Here is a 21,117-nt window from a genome sequence, read left to right as displayed (position 1 = left end):
TAAAACACTTTTAATTATAGTATGAATTTTTCTGTAGTTAATATCTTTAGTAGTTAATTTTTCTAGTTAAGACAACATTTCCCTCTTTATATACTCACATTAAAAAATATAACAAGTGTAAATTACCGGTACAAGACAAATTTTACCTGTCTTGCTTAGTAACATTTCACTGATATCCTCATGAACTAAAGTTTCTGCATTTCAATGTTATTTTTATGATGGCAAGGTCTACTCTGCTCTCAATTCACTCCAGGAGACAAAAGAATGCACTTAATTCAAGTAATGACATCCCATAAAATGTCTGAACTATAATTTGAAATAAAAAACCCCAAGATCCAAATCCCTTGTGGAGTCTTGAGTGAGTGACTTAACTATAGAGGACCTCAACTGCTTTCTCTGCTAGATTAGGACAGGGGGTTGTCAAATTAGAAGCTTATTTGTAAGGCACTTTGCTCAAGGCCTAGTTCATTATATGGGTGGACCCAATGGTTCAATGGAAAGTCATTTAAAAATGGTGATGCTGGGTGAACTGTACTGCTTAATCCAAAATTGGGTTGTAATCACAGATTTATGGCCACTTCTATAAGACCTGAAGGTAAGATTACTATCTTCTGATACATAAGACGGTACCTAGAATCAACGCAAATGTAGTACCTAAAGTATGAATTACTCCACTTCCTTTTAGCTCTAGATATGCACAAGCATCTCTGGAGACCAATAGTCTCTAATCCATGGGAGGGGGTTTGCAGTGCTGTCAGTTAAGGCAGGGGATTGAGAATAACATTAGTCTATGCACAGTATGAATATAGATTCAAGAAGGTTGGGTGCTCTTGGTATTCCTGTCAGCATACAATGGTGCTTGGCATGAAACAGGGATTTGATGATCAGTGGTCCAATGTATGAAATGAAGGGCACTCGGTTCTCAGAGATTAGAAATAAAAATCTGCTGGGTAGGTAACACTATCAAGTATTCTACTGTAACTTAGATTTTCTAAAGAACTAATCAATTCCCATCTTCTGTTCTAGACAAGCTTGAGAGAGAATTCCAGAAAAGACAAGTAAGACACTCAGCAATAAAATGTGAATATAAAATGTAACCAACCTGTCAAAGGAACGTGCAAAAGATGACTTATTTATATGGAGATCCCTTGTTAGATGCCAAAGAACAGCAAACTTTGCATGTGCTTCCATCCTTATTTTCTGAGAAATGTGGGAGATTAAATTATTTTCTCTCAACTGAAGATATTAAGTGATTCAATAATAACTGTTTACCAAGTACATGTTTAATGGCCACAGTATTCAAGTACACACTGCAATAAATTTTTAGTACATTATGTATCTTGGAAGCAGAATCAAACAAAATATTTGCATATAGACAGAAATATTTAACCTGAAGGGTCATCACACCTGTGCTGGTTAGTTTTTACTGTAACTTGATACAACCCTGAGTCATCAGGGAAGAGGAAACGTCTAATAAGGAACTGCCTAGATCATACTGGCCTATGGACATGTCTAAGAGGCACTGTCTTGATGGCTAATTGATCTTGGAGGACCCGGGCCCATTGTGGAAGCATCCCTAGGCAGGTTGTTGTGGGATATGTAAGAAAAGTAGCGAAAGGTGGGTGTAGTGGCACACACCTGTAATTCCAGCACTCTGGAGGCAGAAGCTGGTGGATTTATGTGAGTTCCAGGCCAGCCAGAGCTAGAGAGAGAGACCCTGTCTCAAAAAAAAAAAAAAAAAAAAAAAGAAAGAAAGGAAAATGTAAACATGAGAGCAAGCAAGCTAATTAGCTAAGCCTGTGCTGTGAGCAGCCATAGAGCAAGCTATAAAGCAGTGTTCTTCCACAGTTTCTCATGTTTCTGCTCTGAATTTCCTCAATGATAGTGTGATCTTGATATACAAGAATATAAACCTTCTCCTAGACTACTTTTCATCATTACGCTTTATTACAGCAACAGAAATCAAACTAGAACATCACCTTATCTTAAAAATTACTTTAGACTTTCCTTGATGTAATTACTGTGTAACAGACAACACAGACAGCTATAAAAACATGCATGCCATTATATCATGCATATGCAAAATATTTCTCTCTTCTTTAGCATAAACAGTTTAAAAATTATTTTCTCCCAGAAAAATAATTATATTCAAATGAATTTCTGAAAAAGAGGGACATGTATTTTAAATTCAGTGAAAATATGGTGTCAGATTTTTATACTTATCCTCTAATATATAAAACCCTTCAAGCAAAGCTCCAACAAAAAAGATTTTAATTGTTAAAAAAAATCTTCGTAAGATAGGTTAGAAGAGTGCTTGCTTTATCTATGGGCTTAATACATGGTATTCCTATGATGCTTGCATTTATATATCAACCAACATAAATATGTAAAAATAAGTATTTGAACTTTTTCATGGATGTGTATCTTTACTCAGAACTTATAAGAAGTATTCTTAAAAAGGAAATATATGTTAAAAATAATAGGTACATCGTTTGTTGTAAGATTTATACATAATATAAAACAGAAAATAAAACATAAGGTTTGATCTAAAATTTGATTTCTAAACAATTTTAAAAGAATACAGTGAGACACAAATTAGAATTTCAACATTTTTTAAAAAAGAACAAACACTATTATTCTCATTTACCCTTATACTCTTTATTATTGATTATTCAGATGCCAGGTATAATAATTTTCCTAGAGAGGTTCCTTAATTAATCTTTTGGTATTACATGCTTGAGTGTGTCAGTGTGTCTGTGTGTGTGTGTGTGTGTGTGTGTGTGTGTGTGTGTGTGTGCAGGATGAGAAGAACTTACCTTATCTTTATGAGTTAATTGCTGACTTATAACGTCCTCACAGATACTAGAAGAAGGAACCAAATTATGTAATTGATAAAATAGTTCCACACTCTTCTGATGGTGCTGAGGTGTGCCATCTCCCATCTGGTCCCATAATGTCAAGGCTACATGCTACAGAAAAAGATGTGAAAGTGACTGCATTATACAATCTTCATAAAAGTGAAACTATGCTCACTTTCTGCCTAACTGAACATTACAATCTTTTATAGTACATTAAAAAAAAACTTTAAATTATTTTAGACTTCTTTCACATGGATGAGTGTTTTGCTTGCATGTGTGCCTGGTGCCCATAAAGGTGAGAAATGGTTGTTGCATCTCTTGGGACTGGAGTTACAGACAGTTGTGAACATTCCTCAGTGCTGGGAGATGAACCTGGGTACACTGCAAGAGCAACAAGTGCTTTTAGTCATTGAGCCAACAACTCTCCAGGGTGATATTCCATATATATATAAAATCAGCAACATAACAGGCAGTTTCTGTATGGCCTAGGTAAGAACTCTCAATTACTGATGTTTAATAAAGTAACACCAGAATATAATCTGATACATTCTCACATCAAATTTAATATTTACAAAAGTGTGTTACTGACTAAAATATAATTTATCATTCAAATATCCAAGCTACCTATCAGGGTTTTCTCCCTCTTCTCTAGTGCTGAGGATTGCAACATGGCCTCCTGCGTGCTAGGCAAGCATGCTATCATTCAGCTACATCCCAAGCCCATGGAGTTTTACAAAGTCAGATTTAGAGCTACATGTGTGCTGTCATAGTCTCTGATCTATGCCACTGATAAGGCAAGAGTCTTCAGAGTTTACAATAATATTATAGAATCAACTCTACTCTAGCAGAAGAAGAATCAGGTAAGGGGCAATGATTTGAAATTGAGTTTAAAAACTCCTAAATGTATAAAGAATCCACCTGTAGGAGGCAGTGAGCTCAGAGCTACTTGATGTTCTCTGTGAAGGAATCACCTGTGCCACTGTGGTAAATCAGACTGTGCACTATGGTTCTTGAACCACATCGTACACCAAAGGTAATCAAACAACACCAAGTCAGAACCACCTGTCATGGAGTGTTAGAAATATAAGGGTTTACTCTATTATAAAAAAGGATTATATCCACTTACTACAGAAATATCTACCCTATAAACGAGCATTCTTCTTGTTTAGTTCAAACTCTTTCCTCCCTTACTTCAGTGCCCCAAGTCAAGCATCATGCACATACGCATTCTTAACCATATATAATCTGGATTTCTTGGAATTTACCTTGAAAAATTCAGTCTTCTCCGCTATGTACCTCAGATTGCCCTGTGTGAGGGGAGGTCTAATAACCACTGCTACTCTTCCTTGGTTTGGACTTAAGGGTTGAGCAGACTCCATGCTGTTGATATTTTCCCCAGTGACCATGGCAACAGATTGAGTCAGTCCCACCAGGTCCATGACTAGAGACACAGCAACACTCTGAACACTGAAATCACTTGCTTGGCTGCAAGCACTCATCAGAGTCTGGAGCCACTGTGGAGGGTGTGCATGTTCACAGTCTGAAACAAAAGACAGCATGAAACAATTCATGTAGCTTTAAGATAATTTCAAAATGACAATGCTATTTCAGGCCTTGATCTTTTAAAAATCATTGTTTCTCAAATAATCTTTAGAACTTTGAAAATAAGGCACCAATAAGAATTTCATAAACTTTTTTCCCCCTCCAGACAGACTTTTTCTGTTGCTTTGGAGCCTGTTCTGGAACTCACTCTGCAGACCAGGCTGACCTTGCACAGAGATCTGCTTGTCTCTGTCTCCCAAGTGCTGGAATTAAAGGCGTAAGCCACCACCACTAAGCTAGAATTTTATAAACTTTTATAAATATGTATTTCCATGTGCCAAGCAATATAATCTAACTTCCTATTCTTAGAAGCACTTTATTAACAAATACTATCTAATGCCTACTGTCATACAGAAATACATGAGAAATGTGATGGCATGAGAAAAGTATTGAAATTAATGTTACATTGGTTCTCCAGGACTTTCACTTTTAGTTTCTAGCTTTCAAGCCAAATGTGAAAGCCATGCAAATCACATAATCTCCTAACAGCAACTTCCCCATAATGACTGGATTTCATTCAGGCTGGAGGGGTGGCTCAGTGAGAAAAGGCACCTGCCACCAAGACTGATAACCTGAGTGCAATCCCTGGAAGGAATTGAACCTACATGGTGGAAGGAAAACCAACTCCCCAGGGGTTGCTCTCAAACACATGCACACATTCATGCACGCATACTGCATAAAATACTGAAATATAAATAGCAGAAACAACCTTACCAGTGTCAAGTTTCTCAGAATGTAACTCTGAGGTATGGTTTCCCTCTGCAATGTAGACTGGAAAACTTGAGCACTCTAAGAAAAGCTGACAGGCAGCAAGGAAGGCAGAAATGTATTCTTTTGAATTTTTTGGTGTATGTATATTTCTTTCTTTTGCATCCCCTTGGGAATCCCTATCCCATTTTGAAGTCTCTCTTTGTAGTCGACGCAGATCTCCCTGATGGTCTGCAGCCAAAGGTTGAGAAAGGGAGTCCCTGTGAATGATGTAGAGGTTAATGAGTCTGGAAAGAAACTGCTGGACGTACTCCAAGCAGCACTGCATTGCAGTCTTCTGTGCCGCCTTCCCACTTCGGGCTGCTGCACTCTGAGTGAAGGTGGAAGGTGCATGGATAACCGTTTCTTCAGATCCCACTGTGGATGCTGTTTCTGTCTCTGAAGACGTGCTGCCAATTGGGATGGTAGCTGTCCCCTGTCCATTCAGCTCTCTGTCAAGATCATCAGTTCGGTCTGCTTGATACTGTATAAACTCAGTGAAGCCACTTTCTGATGATCGACTACTTGGTGGGTTTTCTCCATCTTCAAATACTTCTGTAGGATTTTCCATAGAAACTGATGATACCTGATGATTTTAAACAAAGCAAAGACTGAGTAGGAAAATAGATACTAGGGACTAGAAAGGGTGACCTTTTCAGAGAAAGTTGTAGAATATATATATATATATATATATATATGTATATATATATATATATTATATATAACTTAAGTTTACACTAAAATCAAAGCAATTCCTGCATTGACTAATGTGTTGCAGATAATCAATAGCAAACAGTGATAGGGTTCCAATAAATACAGGAAGATAAACTCATCAGCAAATACTTATCATTCATAAGTAATAAAATAAGGCTGGTTTTATTTAAGAACTTGATATTTCAGATAGGTCTTGTCATGTACCAGGCTCAATTCTAACTCAAACTCTCCTGCCTCAACCTCTTAACTGTCACGAGTAGTGGCATGTGCCAACGCACTTGTTAGGTTCCTAAGGTAAAAATGCATATATGTACAAATCTTTAGGATCTGTATCCTTGTTTCAAATGACTATTTCATATTTTTCATGAAACAATCTTTCTCAATGTCTAAACAACATTGAGAATGAGAAATACGAGATGAACAATGTTGCATTTTAAGTATTAGAAAAATCTAATAGAGGATGTGTTCCAGATCACATGAATGAGAATCTCTGTTGGAAGTATGTCAAGTATCATTGCACAGCCTTACACCTACGTTCCTTCAGTGAAGAGGTACTCAGATCATATCATGTTCAGATCACGGAATAGTAGGTAGTAGGAACAGAGGGAACAGTTTAGCATCTAGAAAGAGACAGTGGTAATATAGGCAAATAACCATTTCTGGAGTAGGGGTGAATAGTATCATGTATTGTCTGGTTTTGTTTAAATAAAGTTAAATAAGGTTATGAATGTGTTCGGTGACTACAACAGAGGATAATCTGAGTAAGATCATAAAAATACTTTCTTATTAATGCATGAACTAAGTATATTTACTTAAAGCTGGGCTTCACCCAGTGTTTTCTGCTTTAGTGGATGACACCACCATCCATTAAAGCCAGGAAGTTATAGTTAGCACTTTCTCCAAGCCTGCAGTATGGTGGTTAAGGATATGAACTCTAAGTCAACTAAGTATGTGCCATGAACTTGATAGTCTCCAAACCTCAGGTTCCTAATTTGTGCACAGCAGTGTCCCCTTATCTACAGTGTGTGTGTGTGTGTGTGTGTGTGTGTGTGTGTGTGTGTGTGTGTGTGTGTGTGTATCCTAAGACCCTAGTGGATACCTAAAACTGCTGTTGGTACTGAAAATTTCATAACTGACTTGTCCCTATACATACAGACCAATGGTTCTCAACCTGAGGGTTGTGACCCCCAGAGGAGTCACACATCAGATATTTATATTATATATATCATATTATAATATGATCTATAACAGCAGAAAATTACAATTATGAAGTAGCAACAAAACAATTTTATGGTTAGGAGTCACCATAACATAAGGAACCATTTTAAAGGATTGCAGCATTAGGAAGGTTGAGAACCACTGATATAGACCCATGATAAGGCAGCACAGAAGAGATTAACAACATTAATCATATAGGACAATTCTAGTAGAATAAGACTAACATGAATGTGGACTCTCCCACATTCATATATTATTAGCACAATCGCCTTTCTTAAGATGATGTGACAGTGTGCTGAGAAGTAAGGTGGATGATCAGGTACTTTGCTGCAGTATCAACATAGCTATTTCATAAGGGTTGCTTGAATAAGCACTCAAACAGAATCTATCTGATAACTAAGAAATAGATATCAGATTGCCTAGGCCAGATAAAGGGATGCTTCACATATGAAGATTACATACAGTGCATGATTCTGTCATGCTACAACCAATAGCAGCACGGAATTTAGAACTTGAAAATTACTAGAATTTCCCACATTATACATTAGATTCACCATTGACTACTCACTGGCAATTGAAATTATGGAAATGGGAATGTTTATAAAAAGGACTACTGGAACAAAAATTTTTACATTTTACAGTTAGTTTAAGGATTAAATAATAGTATATGCAGGGGAATCTGGCACAGTGCCTAGTGCTCAGCAAGCACACAATGCTAGTGATCACTCAGTATCCTTAACTCTCTTATCACTAGTGTCTCTTAAAATTTGTTCCTAAATGTATTTCTTCATTTTCCCATATCTTGTTAGCCCAGCTTAGCGCCACCTCTCACCTGCACTACTGCAGGTCTCCCCACATCCATTTCTGTTTCTCAGATCCATACTCCACACTGCAGCCAGAGTAAGTTTCTAAAACATGTATCTTATTTTGGCACTTGCCTTTTTCCCCTTCTTTGTCTTCCCATTGCTCCTAAGACAAAGAATAAAAGCCTTAGTATAGTGAACAAGGCTCTGTTAAGCTGGCCCTGCCTCTCTTATAATTGCATCCTCAAGTGCATAGAGAACCTTTCTGTCTTAGGGCCTCTGCCAGGTTTCTTCCTGTTAGGTGCTTTCTTTTTCACACTTCTCCATCCCAACAATTCCTCTACGGCTACATTTCAAGAAAACAGTCCTTGACTCCTGAGTAGGCCAAGTCACCCTCTTATCCCGATCCTGTGCTCCTACCTCCAATTTGTCCCTGCACTAATCATTATATATACATTAATTCAACTATAATTAAATGTATAATCACTTGTATCATGTGTCTCTTAGCTTGAAGAAAAGGACTGAGAAGTGCAGAGACTACAGTTCCTAAAAGCTACTGAATGAACAAAGTAATTTCTCTATTTCAAAAAGAGAAAACTGAAGTCCAAGCTGGGCCTTTAATCCCAGCACCCGAGAGGCAGAGGCAGGTCTGGTCTACAAAGTGAGTTCAAGGATAGCCAGGACAACACAAAAGCCCTGTCTCAAACAACAAAAAAAACAAAGAACAGCAAAAAGAAAACTGAATTTCAGGGAAGTTAAAATAAACTTGCCCATGGTTGCAGTAGAAAAGCTAAGTGGTTAACACAGGAGCTTTGGACAGGAGCCTCTGAATAAATAACTGTGTTATTTATTCTTATTATTTTTTAATGTGACCACAGTATTACTATGTAGAGCACAACTGTTCATATTATGGTGTCAAAGTCTATAGTGGCTAGCAGATTGAACTTACTTGCTTATTCTTCTCTTTTAAAAGGTTATTCACCATCTAAAATGATGCACTTTTTACAAAAGACTTCTTCAGATAATAAAACTATCATTAGCTTATTCCTATTTAATTATTTTTATATTAATGCAAAGGATGATACTAAGGTAATATAATTTAATCTATAAATCCAATTAAACTTGCATAAGTGAGCAATACTTACTTGTTTTGACTATATTATTTGTCTATATAGTTATTTTATGATAAATTTCTTTCTAAACATATACAGGGTATTTAGGCCAGCTGAGACACCCAATACAAAGATATTATAAAAAATACTTAGTGCCATGTGGTCAAACTAGGCTCACCAGTGATAAAAGCAGCAGCCATTCACATACATTAAAAAAAAAAAAAAACATGGTCTCAACCTGGAAATATCAGCTTTCAAGTATCTAAGATTATGCCATTGTACTTGAAGAAAAAAATAGGAGAAACATACATGGCTGGGAGCATGAAAGAGGAAGGAAGGATGAACGAAAGGGTAGATGGATATGGGAGTTATAGTCAATGTCAGCAAGTCATTGTAATTTAGACTATATTATTTAATTGTGCTGGATTTAGTTGAACACTGTCTCATTTACCATACCTATGATTATCAATAAAGGCTCTCAGATAAATATGTAAATTTTCACGTATCGAACATGTTATTGAAAAAATGGTAAAGGTATGCCTTCTCAAACTCCCATAAGTCTCATTCAGCTGCAATATAGTTACATGATTTTTGGTTTTATTACTAAGAAAAGTCTTGGAGCACAATGTAAGGACAGTCCAATGAAAGAACTTTCCTACCCATGGTAGAGACAGAATATGGTATACATACATGATAAGCGGGATGGAATGGACTAGGGAAGTGGTTCCAGTTAATACAGAATAACCCCAAATATATTTAAAATGAGCAAATTTCATTTCATTATGAAGAATACATTTGTATAGAATGAGAAAAAAATGTTTCAGGATTAACAGCTGGTAGGAAAGGCTATACATACTACCCTCAAATTTTATTTTGCAGAGAGGAAAAAGACTATCCAAAGAAAAGGGGAATTATATAATCACTCCATTACAGACAACAAACCTAATTCTCCAGAAATTTTCAAATACTTATATTAACATAGTACCAATGTGACTATATTTAATATAATTAACATGTAATTCAACTGAGCATTTTCATTCATACTTAACTAGATTTAATTTTTGTTTCATTTATTTGTTGTGTATGTGTGTGTACGTGAAAGTCAGAGCACAAACCCTGGGAGTCAGTCCTTCCCTTATACCCTGTGGGTTCTGGGGATTGAACTCAGGTCATTAGGCTTGACAGCAAATGCCTTTACTCACTGAGTCATCTTACTGGCCCTTACTAAGTATTTCACTGTAAGTCTGAAAGGAATTAAATCACTGATTTTTCTATTAGGAGTCCATTGTATTAAAGTATGTTATTGGTATGAGACATTATATATTACATGCTTAGATATATAGATATATGTGTGTTTATGTACAAAGAGAGTTAGTTTACTTTTACTCAGTTTCACAGTATTGAGTATATAGGTACTTGAAAACAACAAAAAAATGATTATAGATTTCAGGAAAAACATGCTAAAAATTTGGTGTAGTGAAAAAAAATCAATAAAATATATACATAGGCCTGTTACCCACACAATGTTTATAGGATACTTACAATGTAGCTAATGTGACTGAGGCATTCAATTTTTAAAATTATAAAAGAATAACATAGCTATTATCAAACTAAGCATGTTTGTAACAACTTGGATATAACTATAAATTTTCATATATAAATTTTACAAAATCAATACAGATTAAGAATTCCTGCTAAAAATTTGATGGTTTAATAAAGATGTACTGTAAAAATAAACTGTTCAGTATATTTTTAAGACAGTACAAAAGTAAAGGATCAAATTTGTTTTCATGATATCAATTTTGTATACAGAATATACCTAAATGATAATGTATTTGTTATATTGGGCTAAGTAAAATGATGTCATCTGCTTCTTTTTAATGTGACAAACAAAATTTTACATTTCTAAAATTAGGTGTCATGTATGTGTATTTTACTTATACTGTAAAGTATTGACATAGACAAACAATGCAGTGACCATAAGTTAACAAGATTCTATTAATCTTAGAGTCACTGATATTTAGATGACTTAACACAAAAAAATATTCTGCACTGAAAAACATAACTGATCTGATACCAAGAACCCCAGCTAAAATTACCTTTTTGTCTTCCCATTCTTTGACTGTGCTGTTGTGCCCACTTGGAAACTGTACCGAACCTCCAGTCCCGGCAGATAACAGTGGGGGCTGAACCTTGCTAAGGATCTTTGAGCAGAGCCTCAGAGAATCTGTGAGCTCGGACAAGCGTAATGTTTGGAGATGGCTTGTCAAGGCAGAAATCATCCTGAGCAGTAACTGGGGCAGGTGTTCCGTCTGGATCTCAATGTAAGTTTCCTGGAAAAAAAAGAAAGTTGAAAACAATTAAAGTATAATATAAAAGTCATAGCTATTTTATTTTAATCCACACAAGTAAGGCTCTATTCTGCTCATGTTTTATAGGTATCATGCTCTAACAGTTCATAGGCATTTTAATACTGATGACTCATACAATCTGTATTAAATGTCTGAGGAGTTGGCTCAGTGGGCAAAGTGCTTGCTGTGCAAGCATGAGGACCCGAGTTCGGATCCCTAGCACCCACATCAAAACCAGGTGAGGTGGTATACATCTGTAATCCCAGTGCTAGGGGACAGAGAGACAGGCAGGTTCCTGAGGGCCAGTAATCAACTAGTCTAAACTAATTGGCAAGCTCAGGGGCCCTGTCTCCAAAAATTAAGGTGGACAGTGATTTAGGAAGGCACCCAATGTCAACCTCTGGCCTCCACAGGGCACAGATAAAAAACCCCCACCCCCAAATTATCAATCCAAGCACTTCAAGCATTATATAATTAGATACTCCAGTTTTATGAGCTATATTAATGATATTCTAATGGAAGTGAATAAAATCAGTTAAAATAAGAACAGGCTGAATGCCATACCTGACACAGCACCCTCATACTTCTAGTAGGCTTCAAAATGAGAAAGCAAAGAGTTGAGGAGAGAAAACACAAGGAAAACATTTCCAATAATCTTCATTTAATAGAAAGCATTGTTAACAAATATAAACATATCATCAGAATTCTACCCACTATACATGAGATTTTATAACATGCAGTTAGAAAGTAGATTCCATGTATTCTATATATACATGCCAAGAAGACAAAAATGTTTGGAAAATGTCATGGAAAGAAGCTATGCCAAAGGAAAAACCTTCAGTTTTAAAGATGGAATTTATGTGAAGATGACATTTATATTCAACATGAAATATATACATTATGCTCTTTAAATTCCTTGTTTTTCTTTTTACCAATATAGTCTTACCAAAGAGACAATATCCAACAAAAAATCCACCAGTAAGCAGAAATTAGTCAGCTGTAACTCAGATGAGTCACTACTGTCTCCAGGCCCAACCTGAAGTCTGGCATGCAGTGTTCTCCTAAAAGGAAAAAAAAAATCAACTTTGTCAAACACACTATCACATGATAGGAAGACACATGACTACATCACTATCACTGTCTTAACAAATAAGACCAAGCCAAGATTGGGGCACACGGTGAGTACTGTTCATTCCTGTTTCCCTAGTACACCATCTTTCATGAAAAAGATCTCAAAGTGAGGTCCCTGTAACTCCTACTCTGTGATTCTAAGTGTTCTGGATACGATAAACTTGTTGAGATTTGAATTGCAGTCACCATGGATATGTCTCCTAGTAGAAATGAATGTTTTTTTATTTGATTTCTAAATTGAGGAACTTGGTTTACAATGTGTTTGCTGTGTTGCTGTTACACCCACATATGTTCATATCTGGAATTCAAATTTCCTTCAAGGTCGAGATCAAACATTATGTTTTACAGGAAGTCTCTTTGGATCCAAGACAAATCCCAAGAAACACCAGTATTAACCCATATTAATCCTATTTGACCAAACACTGCCCTATACTCTCAAGATGTAATTATATAGCACTTGGCCAGCAAGAAACAGAGAAATAAATATAAGCAATGGAAAGTATGGGGATAGCAGATTTTGATGAAGGGTTTGAGAGAGTTAATGCTACTGTAAGGTGAGTGACCTCGTTACAGGACCATTCCAGAAGAACAAAGGAGATAGGATATATAAAGAATAGCACAGTGAAGGCTCAGAAGCACGAAAGGTGGTGAATCTTTACAAAATAGTTCAGGTTAGCTCAAGAAGCATGATGTGTGTTGTGAAAATAGACTAGTATAGAAGGGTGGGTATATGTGTAGAAAACACAGTCTACAGTAAAGTGGGGAAAAGATCCTCATATTCCTCTCCATCCTTACACCTTAACTTATGAGACATTTTCAATTCTTAATTTATTCTCGGGGCAGACATGTGCATATCTTACTTGTCCTACTATAAAGTCCCTGAGGTCAGGGGCTACCTAATATGTCCAACACAATGCTTTTCAATTGAGTGCTCAATATCTGCCAACTAGACAAGCAAGTAAATCCCCAAATCATTAATATGAAATCATTCAAACACATTTACATTTTTAAATGCTACTAGACTCAAGATTGGAGAGGCCACCTTTTTGACTATATGTCCCTCATGCTTTAGCAGTCAATTGGGTGTGAAAGAGCTGGGTTGGGAGTCCAGACAGAGATTTCACTCTGCTTCAATAGCGCTCTAGGGATTTCAGACTGTGTTTCAGCCTTTCTGTCCTAAGGTGTGATGTGTTTATGACTGCTCATCTGTTACCATATGGGATGGTTCTAAGCCTCTGAAAACACAGAGTGGTCCTATTAATAACAGGTAATACTTCTGAGAAAGTGTGCTGATTGCTATCTTCTCTACAGTCAAGCACAGTGGAGCTGTGCAGGCCAGACACATGAACACTCTTATCTATTCTGGCAAGTGGATAATCACCTCTAAGCTCCTTTCCAGTTCTAAAATTATATGACCAATAATTTTTGTATCCTGGATTGACAAGGTAAATTTAGATTATGGGTAAATAACAGTTTTCAGTAAGAGTAAAATATATAAAAGAAAATTTTAAAAGCTAAAATGTAGCTTTGAATGTTATTACACTGTAACAAATGAAGCAGTCAACCTACCGACAGCATTCTTCAAACCAGCGTGCAATGTAATCCCACATATAATAAGGTTCAAAGGAATTAAAGAGAAGATTCGCAGTTTTAATCAGCTCGGCTGTTTTCTTGTTTTCCCTTAATTTACTAAAAAAGAAAAGAAAACGAACAACTAAAAATATTGATATTTCTTTCAAAACTGAATGCAGTGTTACTGGGACAGTATACATTACTACACACTGCTAGAATACTGTCTAGGAGGAGGAAGAAGACTGCAATGGTGATATAATCTATTCCCACTCTTGGAGCCAAGTACCTTTCTTTACCCACTGAGTCATCTCAGCAGCCTAACTATTCAACATTAATTTCCCAAACTGGTATGATTAAGAAGCAATCAAGCATCAAGTGGTGATTGCTGCCTTGTTTAAAGTGCCTGCCTGAATAATTTTACCATAAAATAAACTTTACAGTAAGATCATTAGCCATTACTTATGGCCACACTGTATGAATTCATATACTTGAGTCCATTCCATAAGCATTAATAAATGAAGCCATTTTTATATCACACTTAATTTTTAGTAATCTACCTGCTTAACTGAGCATGGTCCTTGCTGAAGGGTGGTTCCATCTGAAGATCCAATTCTGCTTTGCACTGAGAATACAATGTTCTAAACACCTCAATCAGAACATCTTCTAGAATTACAGGTCCTAAAATTAATATACAACAAATTACATGTAGCAATAATTTAGGGCTAGCAAATGATGATGACCTGAAGAATGGTACAACTAAAGCATAAAGTGAAAAGAGCACTCTATGAAGAGCTGTTTCCCCTGGAAGCTAAACTTTTGAAACATGGTCCAATAGCAAGTAATGGGATAAATGTCTATTTAGAGTAAAGAGTCACATGAATAGAAGCAACAAAAATCAGAAAAATTGGTTAAATCTGTTACCTTGGACAGGCTCTGTAGTTTTTGAGTCTTAGTTTCCTCACCCCAAACGAGGAGAATATCACCAGCCTTACACAACAGTCTTTCTTTTTTTTTTAAGATTTATTTTTTTTAATTTAATTATGTATACAGTGTTCTTTCGTCTGCATGTATGCTTGAAGGCTGCAAGAGGGGCACCGAATGTCATTAGGGATTGTTGTGAGCAACCATGTGGTTGCTGGGAATTGAACTCAGGATCCCTGGAAGAACTGCCAGTGCTCTTATCCCCTGAGCCATCTCTTCAGCTCTGCAGGACAGTCTTTAAGATTTAGAGAAACATCTGCACGGTACACCATGCAGCTCTTAGAACAACTGTTCAGTGGATGTTGCCACATGAATACTGTTGCTAAATAACTCTCAAACTCAGAAGGGTAAATTTGACTGTTTCACAGTTACCACTATCCTTTAAAAAAATCCTCTCTGCTTTATCACCATCACAGACTACCTCAAAAATGACCCTGCTGAAGTTCTTGACACAACTTGCCACTTTTATATTTAAAAATTTCACTTTTAAAAGTTGGAGAATTATAGCATGTGTCAAAACTCTTGAGTATAATTAGAAAATTGACATACTTTATAAGAGACAGTTGCTTAGACAATTTTCTTAGTTTACGTTAAGCACTAAGTTAATTTTATAGATCTGATATAAAATAAGCACACAATGAAGAAAACTACAGAAAGCAACAGCAACAAGAAGCCTATGAAGGAACTATATAACTCAGATTTCTGTTCAGTCCTGAGATTCTAAGTTAGTTATATTAGATCAAAAACATTTCCATTTCAGTGAAAATGATTAAGAGATGAGATGACATCTTTTTTAAAAAATGACTTTGCTGCCTAATGCTGTGTAAGGCGTAGGTCTCATGCTAACTAACAAAGACCAGCTACACATCTTTAACTTCAGTTAAGAAACTGTTGAGAATCTGTATTTAAAAGCATACAGCAATTTTCCCAATGTCTTCAACTTATTATTACCATGAAACAATACAAAAGCACATGTCACCTTATGTTTTGGAACAGCAGCATATATTACCTAGCTCAGGTTTGTCCAATAAACTGATTAAAATCCGAAAAGGTTTTAGATCCTGCATGAGGGTGCTTTCTTCTCCAAATCCATTCACTTGTAAGATTCCCACCATGGCCTTTAAAGAAGGAAAGTATACTAATGACTTAGGAACTAGTAATATCTTTAATAGAAAACTATTTTTAACCATATCCATGAAATGTAGATTCATATCTCCCATGCTATTCTGACTGATGTCTTCTTTCTTTGCCAGGAAGAAAGACATCAGATTCATCTATCTAGAGAAAGTAACACACTTAAAGTATTAAGTTTGTTGTTTATTTTTGAGACAAGTCTTCACTATAAAGACTGGGTTGACAACAAACCCACCAGCCTCCTGCTTCATTCAGTTCTCTTGAGTGCTTGGGCTACAAGTGCATAACATCAATCTAGATCAAGAATTCTCATTGGGAAAAAAAAAAAAAGGGAGAGTCAGGAGAAGTGTATTGAGAATTCTAGTGTTGGCCCTCTAGATGAAGACTTTTTTTAGAACATGAAGTTCAACTATGCCATCTTATCACTGAGGGGTATAGTATGTAATTATCTTCTTAGTTATTTAAATTTCAGTGTATTAATTTCCTTCATATAAAAATGCTTCAAGCTGGGTTTCTGGTGCATACCCATAATCCTAGCACTTGAGAAGCTGAAGCAGGCAGGTCCAGAGTCAAGACAACTAAGCTACACAGCAAGATCCTGTCTCAAAATCAAATAAGTAAATAAAGAAAAATGCTTGACCAATCATTGGTTTTCTTAATACATTTTCTTAGAATATTTTGAGGCATCTTAAATAAATATAATAGGAAATAAATGGCTAATTTTAATGTTTCTATGTGCATTAGTCTAACCATATCTAGCCTGCAAAACTTCAATCCACCCAAGGTTTCACAGGAAACATGGGTCCTGGGCACTTTTTGTAAAGCTCCACTTTTCACAGGGCAGACAGGTGAAAAGCTGTCCTCTTGTGAGAGTCCAGCTATGATCACCATTTTGTTGCAGCTACATTATCTATTACAGTCATTCTTTGGAAATTTTTTAGTCTTATCTTGACTTCTTCAATTATGAATTCAATGAAAACAGGACTTTATCTTAGGCTTTTTCAACAGGGAGTAAGCAAAGAATAATGAAAATAGTCATTACCTGGACTAATAATTCTTTTGAAAACGTTGTAAAATAGTAAGTGGCATGTTCTTCAGGATTACTGTGTCTTGTGCTCCTGGGTCCTATGATAGCACCGTTGTTATCAAAACCTCCATGGGAATAAATCACAAAAATAATTAAAATGGAAGCCATAAAACTGTTGTTCACTAAATGCTAAAATATCTCAAAAACAGCACCAAACACTTACCCAATTAGTAGCCCATTCAGTGTCAGCAAGAGAGACCATTTTAGATAGTTTAATAAAGGGAAACCAATTCAATAGATGAGTCTAATATTATCCTTTAAGAATTATCTTATTTTACCTCAAATCTTACATTGAAATAACTGAGGATTTGCAATATCTAAGGTAAATTATATAATGTCCCTTTACTCCAATAAGAGGTTGTGAGGACAGGCAAAATATTCATACAAAGGTCAAAGATGACATGTATACAATGCTCTATGGCCTAAGTATACATAGAGTCTCACACTGATGTCATCTGTGAGACAGTGGTAATTACTATTTATGATTCCTTGATGCCTTGAAATTGGGGAATTTTGTATTATTTTATTTACTTACTCTTTTTAATACACTAACATTAAGTATAATCCTAGCAATTTATTGCAGGAATGACATCTTGATAAAGTGAATATGACTTTATAGATTCAAATGGCCCCCTCAGTTAAGAGGCTTCTGAAATTTGCTCATAGATATCATTACTGATAATCCCCCCCACACCTGGGATTGATTGATTGATTGATTGACTTTTAGTGTGTGTATGCTATATGAATGCAAGCGCCCATGGAGGCCAGGAGAGGGCACTGGATCCCCTAGAGCTGGAATTACAGGTGGTTCTTAGCCACCTGATACAGGTGCTGGCAACCAAACCCTGGTCCTCTAGAAGAGGAACAGATGTTCTTAGCCACATAGCCATCTTTATGGCACAGTTTTTATTTGTTATAGTTCATTTACACATAAACATTTAGTTTCTTCATACAATTTGAGAATAGTTATGTATGGCAAACCTTTTTTTTTTTTGTCAATTATAAGCATATTCATTAAATACCTACCAAGAAGCCATGCATAAAGTCTTCGGTTCAGGGACATATCCCTCCTTAGTACTACATGAAGAGCAGCTGACAAAATCCTGACCATATCTGGTCGAGTGGCCTGAAAAAGGAACATAGTTATACTTTACAGAAGTAGGTGACTTTTTATTCTTTTAAAAAAGAATGCCTTGACGTTTGCTTAGAACATTAGAGTGTGTGTCAGGGGTTTTCACATAACATTGCTTCATCTAACCTTTCAAATACAGGAGCTATTACTTCCAATTCACATGTGAGGAAACAGGAAGAAAGGTAACACGACTCAGTTTCTTTCTGGGTAGTCTCACAGAGCTTCCAAGTCTGTTCTCTACTCTGTAAGCAGCAAAAGATGGCCCTGAACTTACACTCTGACCTTCTGTCTTTTTTGCCTGCTTCTACCTTCCAAGTAAGTGTGTGTCACTATGCCCCACTGCCCAAACTTCAACTTGAGTTTTATGGCTGGAACTATAACTCACTTATTCTAGCATCATGTTTAAAGTTCTCTTTACCTCTCCAACAACAGTAAAATTGGACACAAACAAGGATTATAAAGAGAACAAACAGTAGGAAGTCATAGCCTTTAATCATTCAACAATGTCAATGCACTTTAAAGTCTGGGAAACCTTTAGCATGAATTCAGTACTGTTCTTTTTTCTTTTTCTTTTTTTTTTTTTTTAAATCCTACCTATAGTATCTCAAATTGGAAAAAAATCCACAAATAAAATCCAGTTCTTTTGTTCTAATCAATAGCTTTAACTTTTTTTCCTTCAGATTTTTCCCTTTAGCTTTAGCTTTTCAGTGGGTTAAACCTGAGTTCAAGGCTAGGATTCTTTTAAAAGAATGTTATTGGATCCTGAGATTGTCACTCAAGGTACAGTTTTCAGCTTATGACTTTTACTATTTTATATACTTAAAATGTATAATGTAGGATGGTTGTCTTAGTATTTAGAACAGAAACGCTCCCCCCCGAAAAAATACTATTTTTGCTAAACTACAGTCTTTCTTTATAAAATGTTGGGTTATAGCAATATAAAATATGATGTTTTAGATTTTGGCATTTAGTAGTCATTCCTCCAACAAAATGATATTGTCACTTCAATGAAAACAATATTGGTATAAATACATTGGCAATTCCAAAAGAAAATTAAGTTGTGGAAGACTTTGTGTGTTGAAGTTACACTGTTTCTAGACACTGAGATAAAACTTTTCAGTAACTATTTTTTTACACTTCATATATATGAGCTGTATTTACATCATTCCTCCCTTCCTCACATCCAACCAAGTCCCACATCCTCTTTCTCTAACTCACAGTTTCTTTATCTTTACTGTTATAAGTGAATAAATATATAAATAGAACCTTCTGAGTCCATTTAGTGTTGCATGTATGTATATTTTTATGCTGTTTTAGGCCACTCAGCACTGGAAAACCAACTGAAAAACTGATTCTACCTCTCTCCACAGTCATTGATTGCCTGTAGCTCTTCATCTAGTGGCAGGACCTTGTGAGATTCCCACCATTCACGTAGGCATGTCAACTGGAGTTGTGACTATTCAGGTCTTGTTAAGACAAGCATGATGTTGAAATTTCATGGGTACAGCTTCCCTTTCATATTTAGAAGACAATTTTGAAGCTGATGTCCTGATCCCCAAGCTCTTAAAGTCTTTCCACCTCCTCTTTGATGATGTTCCATGAGGTTTAGGTGTAGGGGTTATGGCATATTTGTATCAGTTAGGGCCAGACATCCACCATCAGTTGTTCTTTGCATTTTGACCAGTTGTTCAAGGTGCAAGCTACATGGACTAGGATGTTAAACAGGCTGTACCATTTATGTACATCCTGAGGATTGAAAATGCTGCAGGCAGATTACGTTCCAGTGACTCATCAGGCTTGACCCATGTCCAGATGTGGGCTCTGGGTTAGGACAGACTGGATTGGCATAGGATGAGCACCTGCGGTAAGGCCTGGAGGTTGAATGTGGCATGAGTGGGTTGAAGTCAGGCAGGCTGACCAAACTGGGCTGGTATACAGGATACGAAATTTGGATTAAGCCTTGGGGTTGGGAACAGTGCAGAAATGACTGATCAGACTGGGCCTCAACAAAGGATGGGCAACTAGGACTAAGCCTGGAAGGTTCAGTTCCTAAAATCTTTTCACTGACAAAGTGTTATGATTCAGGGCTGTTGAGATGGTTCAATAGGTAAAGGTGGCTGCTGCCAACCCTGATAACATTAGCTCAATCCTTAGGATCTACATAAATGTTGAAAAAGAGAACTGAATCCTACAAACTGTCCTATGACCTTCTCATCTATGCTGTGGTCTCTCTCTCTCTCTCTCTCTCTCTCTCTCTCTCTCTCTCTCTCTCTCTCATCTCTCTGTCTCTCTGATACACACACACACACACACACACACACACACACACACACACACACACCATAATAAATGAATGTGATTACTGTTTTTAAAAATGCTATGGCTCAGACCAGAAACATCTGCCTCCAGGCTCATGTTCTACTCTGGGAGACTTCAGGAATGGGAGTTGAGCTTGTGGAGGTGGGTGAGCAGAAGTTGGACTCTGAATGCATATTGTTGCAGCATGCTCCTATTGCCATGGACTGAGCTGCTTTTGCTGCCATCCTTTCCCTGTTACAATGACTGAAATCTCTGTGAAAGAACACGCTAAAATAACATTCCTTAAGATGTTTCACATCAGGCAACAGTGATGAGAAAAAGTTAATATATGTAAGTAGCAATAGCATCAAATGTGT

At 36.4% G+C, this 21,117-nt stretch overlaps 1 protein-coding gene across 3 annotated transcripts in view; it reads right to left on the bottom strand.

The window, feature by feature from the left end:
* Dop1a (DOP1 leucine zipper like protein A) overlaps positions 1 to 21,117 on the bottom strand; it is an 88,960-nt gene that overhangs the window by 31,482 nt on the left and 36,361 nt on the right. For all 3 annotated transcript variants that reach the window (XM_027411011.2, XM_027411013.2, XM_035443833.1), the window contains 11 exons: positions 18,337 to 18,436; positions 17,266 to 17,375; positions 16,099 to 16,207; positions 14,666 to 14,786; positions 14,106 to 14,225; positions 12,352 to 12,466; positions 11,154 to 11,387; positions 5,175 to 5,793; positions 4,124 to 4,398; positions 2,817 to 2,969; positions 1,103 to 1,200 (listed from right to left, as the gene is read on the bottom strand). In XM_027411011.2, the coding sequence (XP_027266812.1) occupies positions 1,103 to 1,200; positions 2,817 to 2,969; positions 4,124 to 4,398; positions 5,175 to 5,793; positions 11,154 to 11,387; positions 12,352 to 12,466; positions 14,106 to 14,225; positions 14,666 to 14,786; positions 16,099 to 16,207; positions 17,266 to 17,375; positions 18,337 to 18,436 (2,054 nt within the window). The remainder of the gene's footprint in view (positions 1 to 1,102; positions 1,201 to 2,816; positions 2,970 to 4,123; positions 4,399 to 5,174; positions 5,794 to 11,153; positions 11,388 to 12,351; positions 12,467 to 14,105; positions 14,226 to 14,665; positions 14,787 to 16,098; positions 16,208 to 17,265; positions 17,376 to 18,336; positions 18,437 to 21,117) is intronic.

Source organism: Cricetulus griseus, chromosome 4 (genome assembly GCF_003668045.3).
Source record: "Cricetulus griseus strain 17A/GY chromosome 4, alternate assembly CriGri-PICRH-1.0, whole genome shotgun sequence".
NCBI lineage: Eukaryota > Metazoa > Chordata > Mammalia > Rodentia > Cricetidae > Cricetulus > Cricetulus griseus.
Note: the sequence above shows the minus strand (reverse complement) of the source record. Positions and strands in the feature narration are given on the sequence as shown.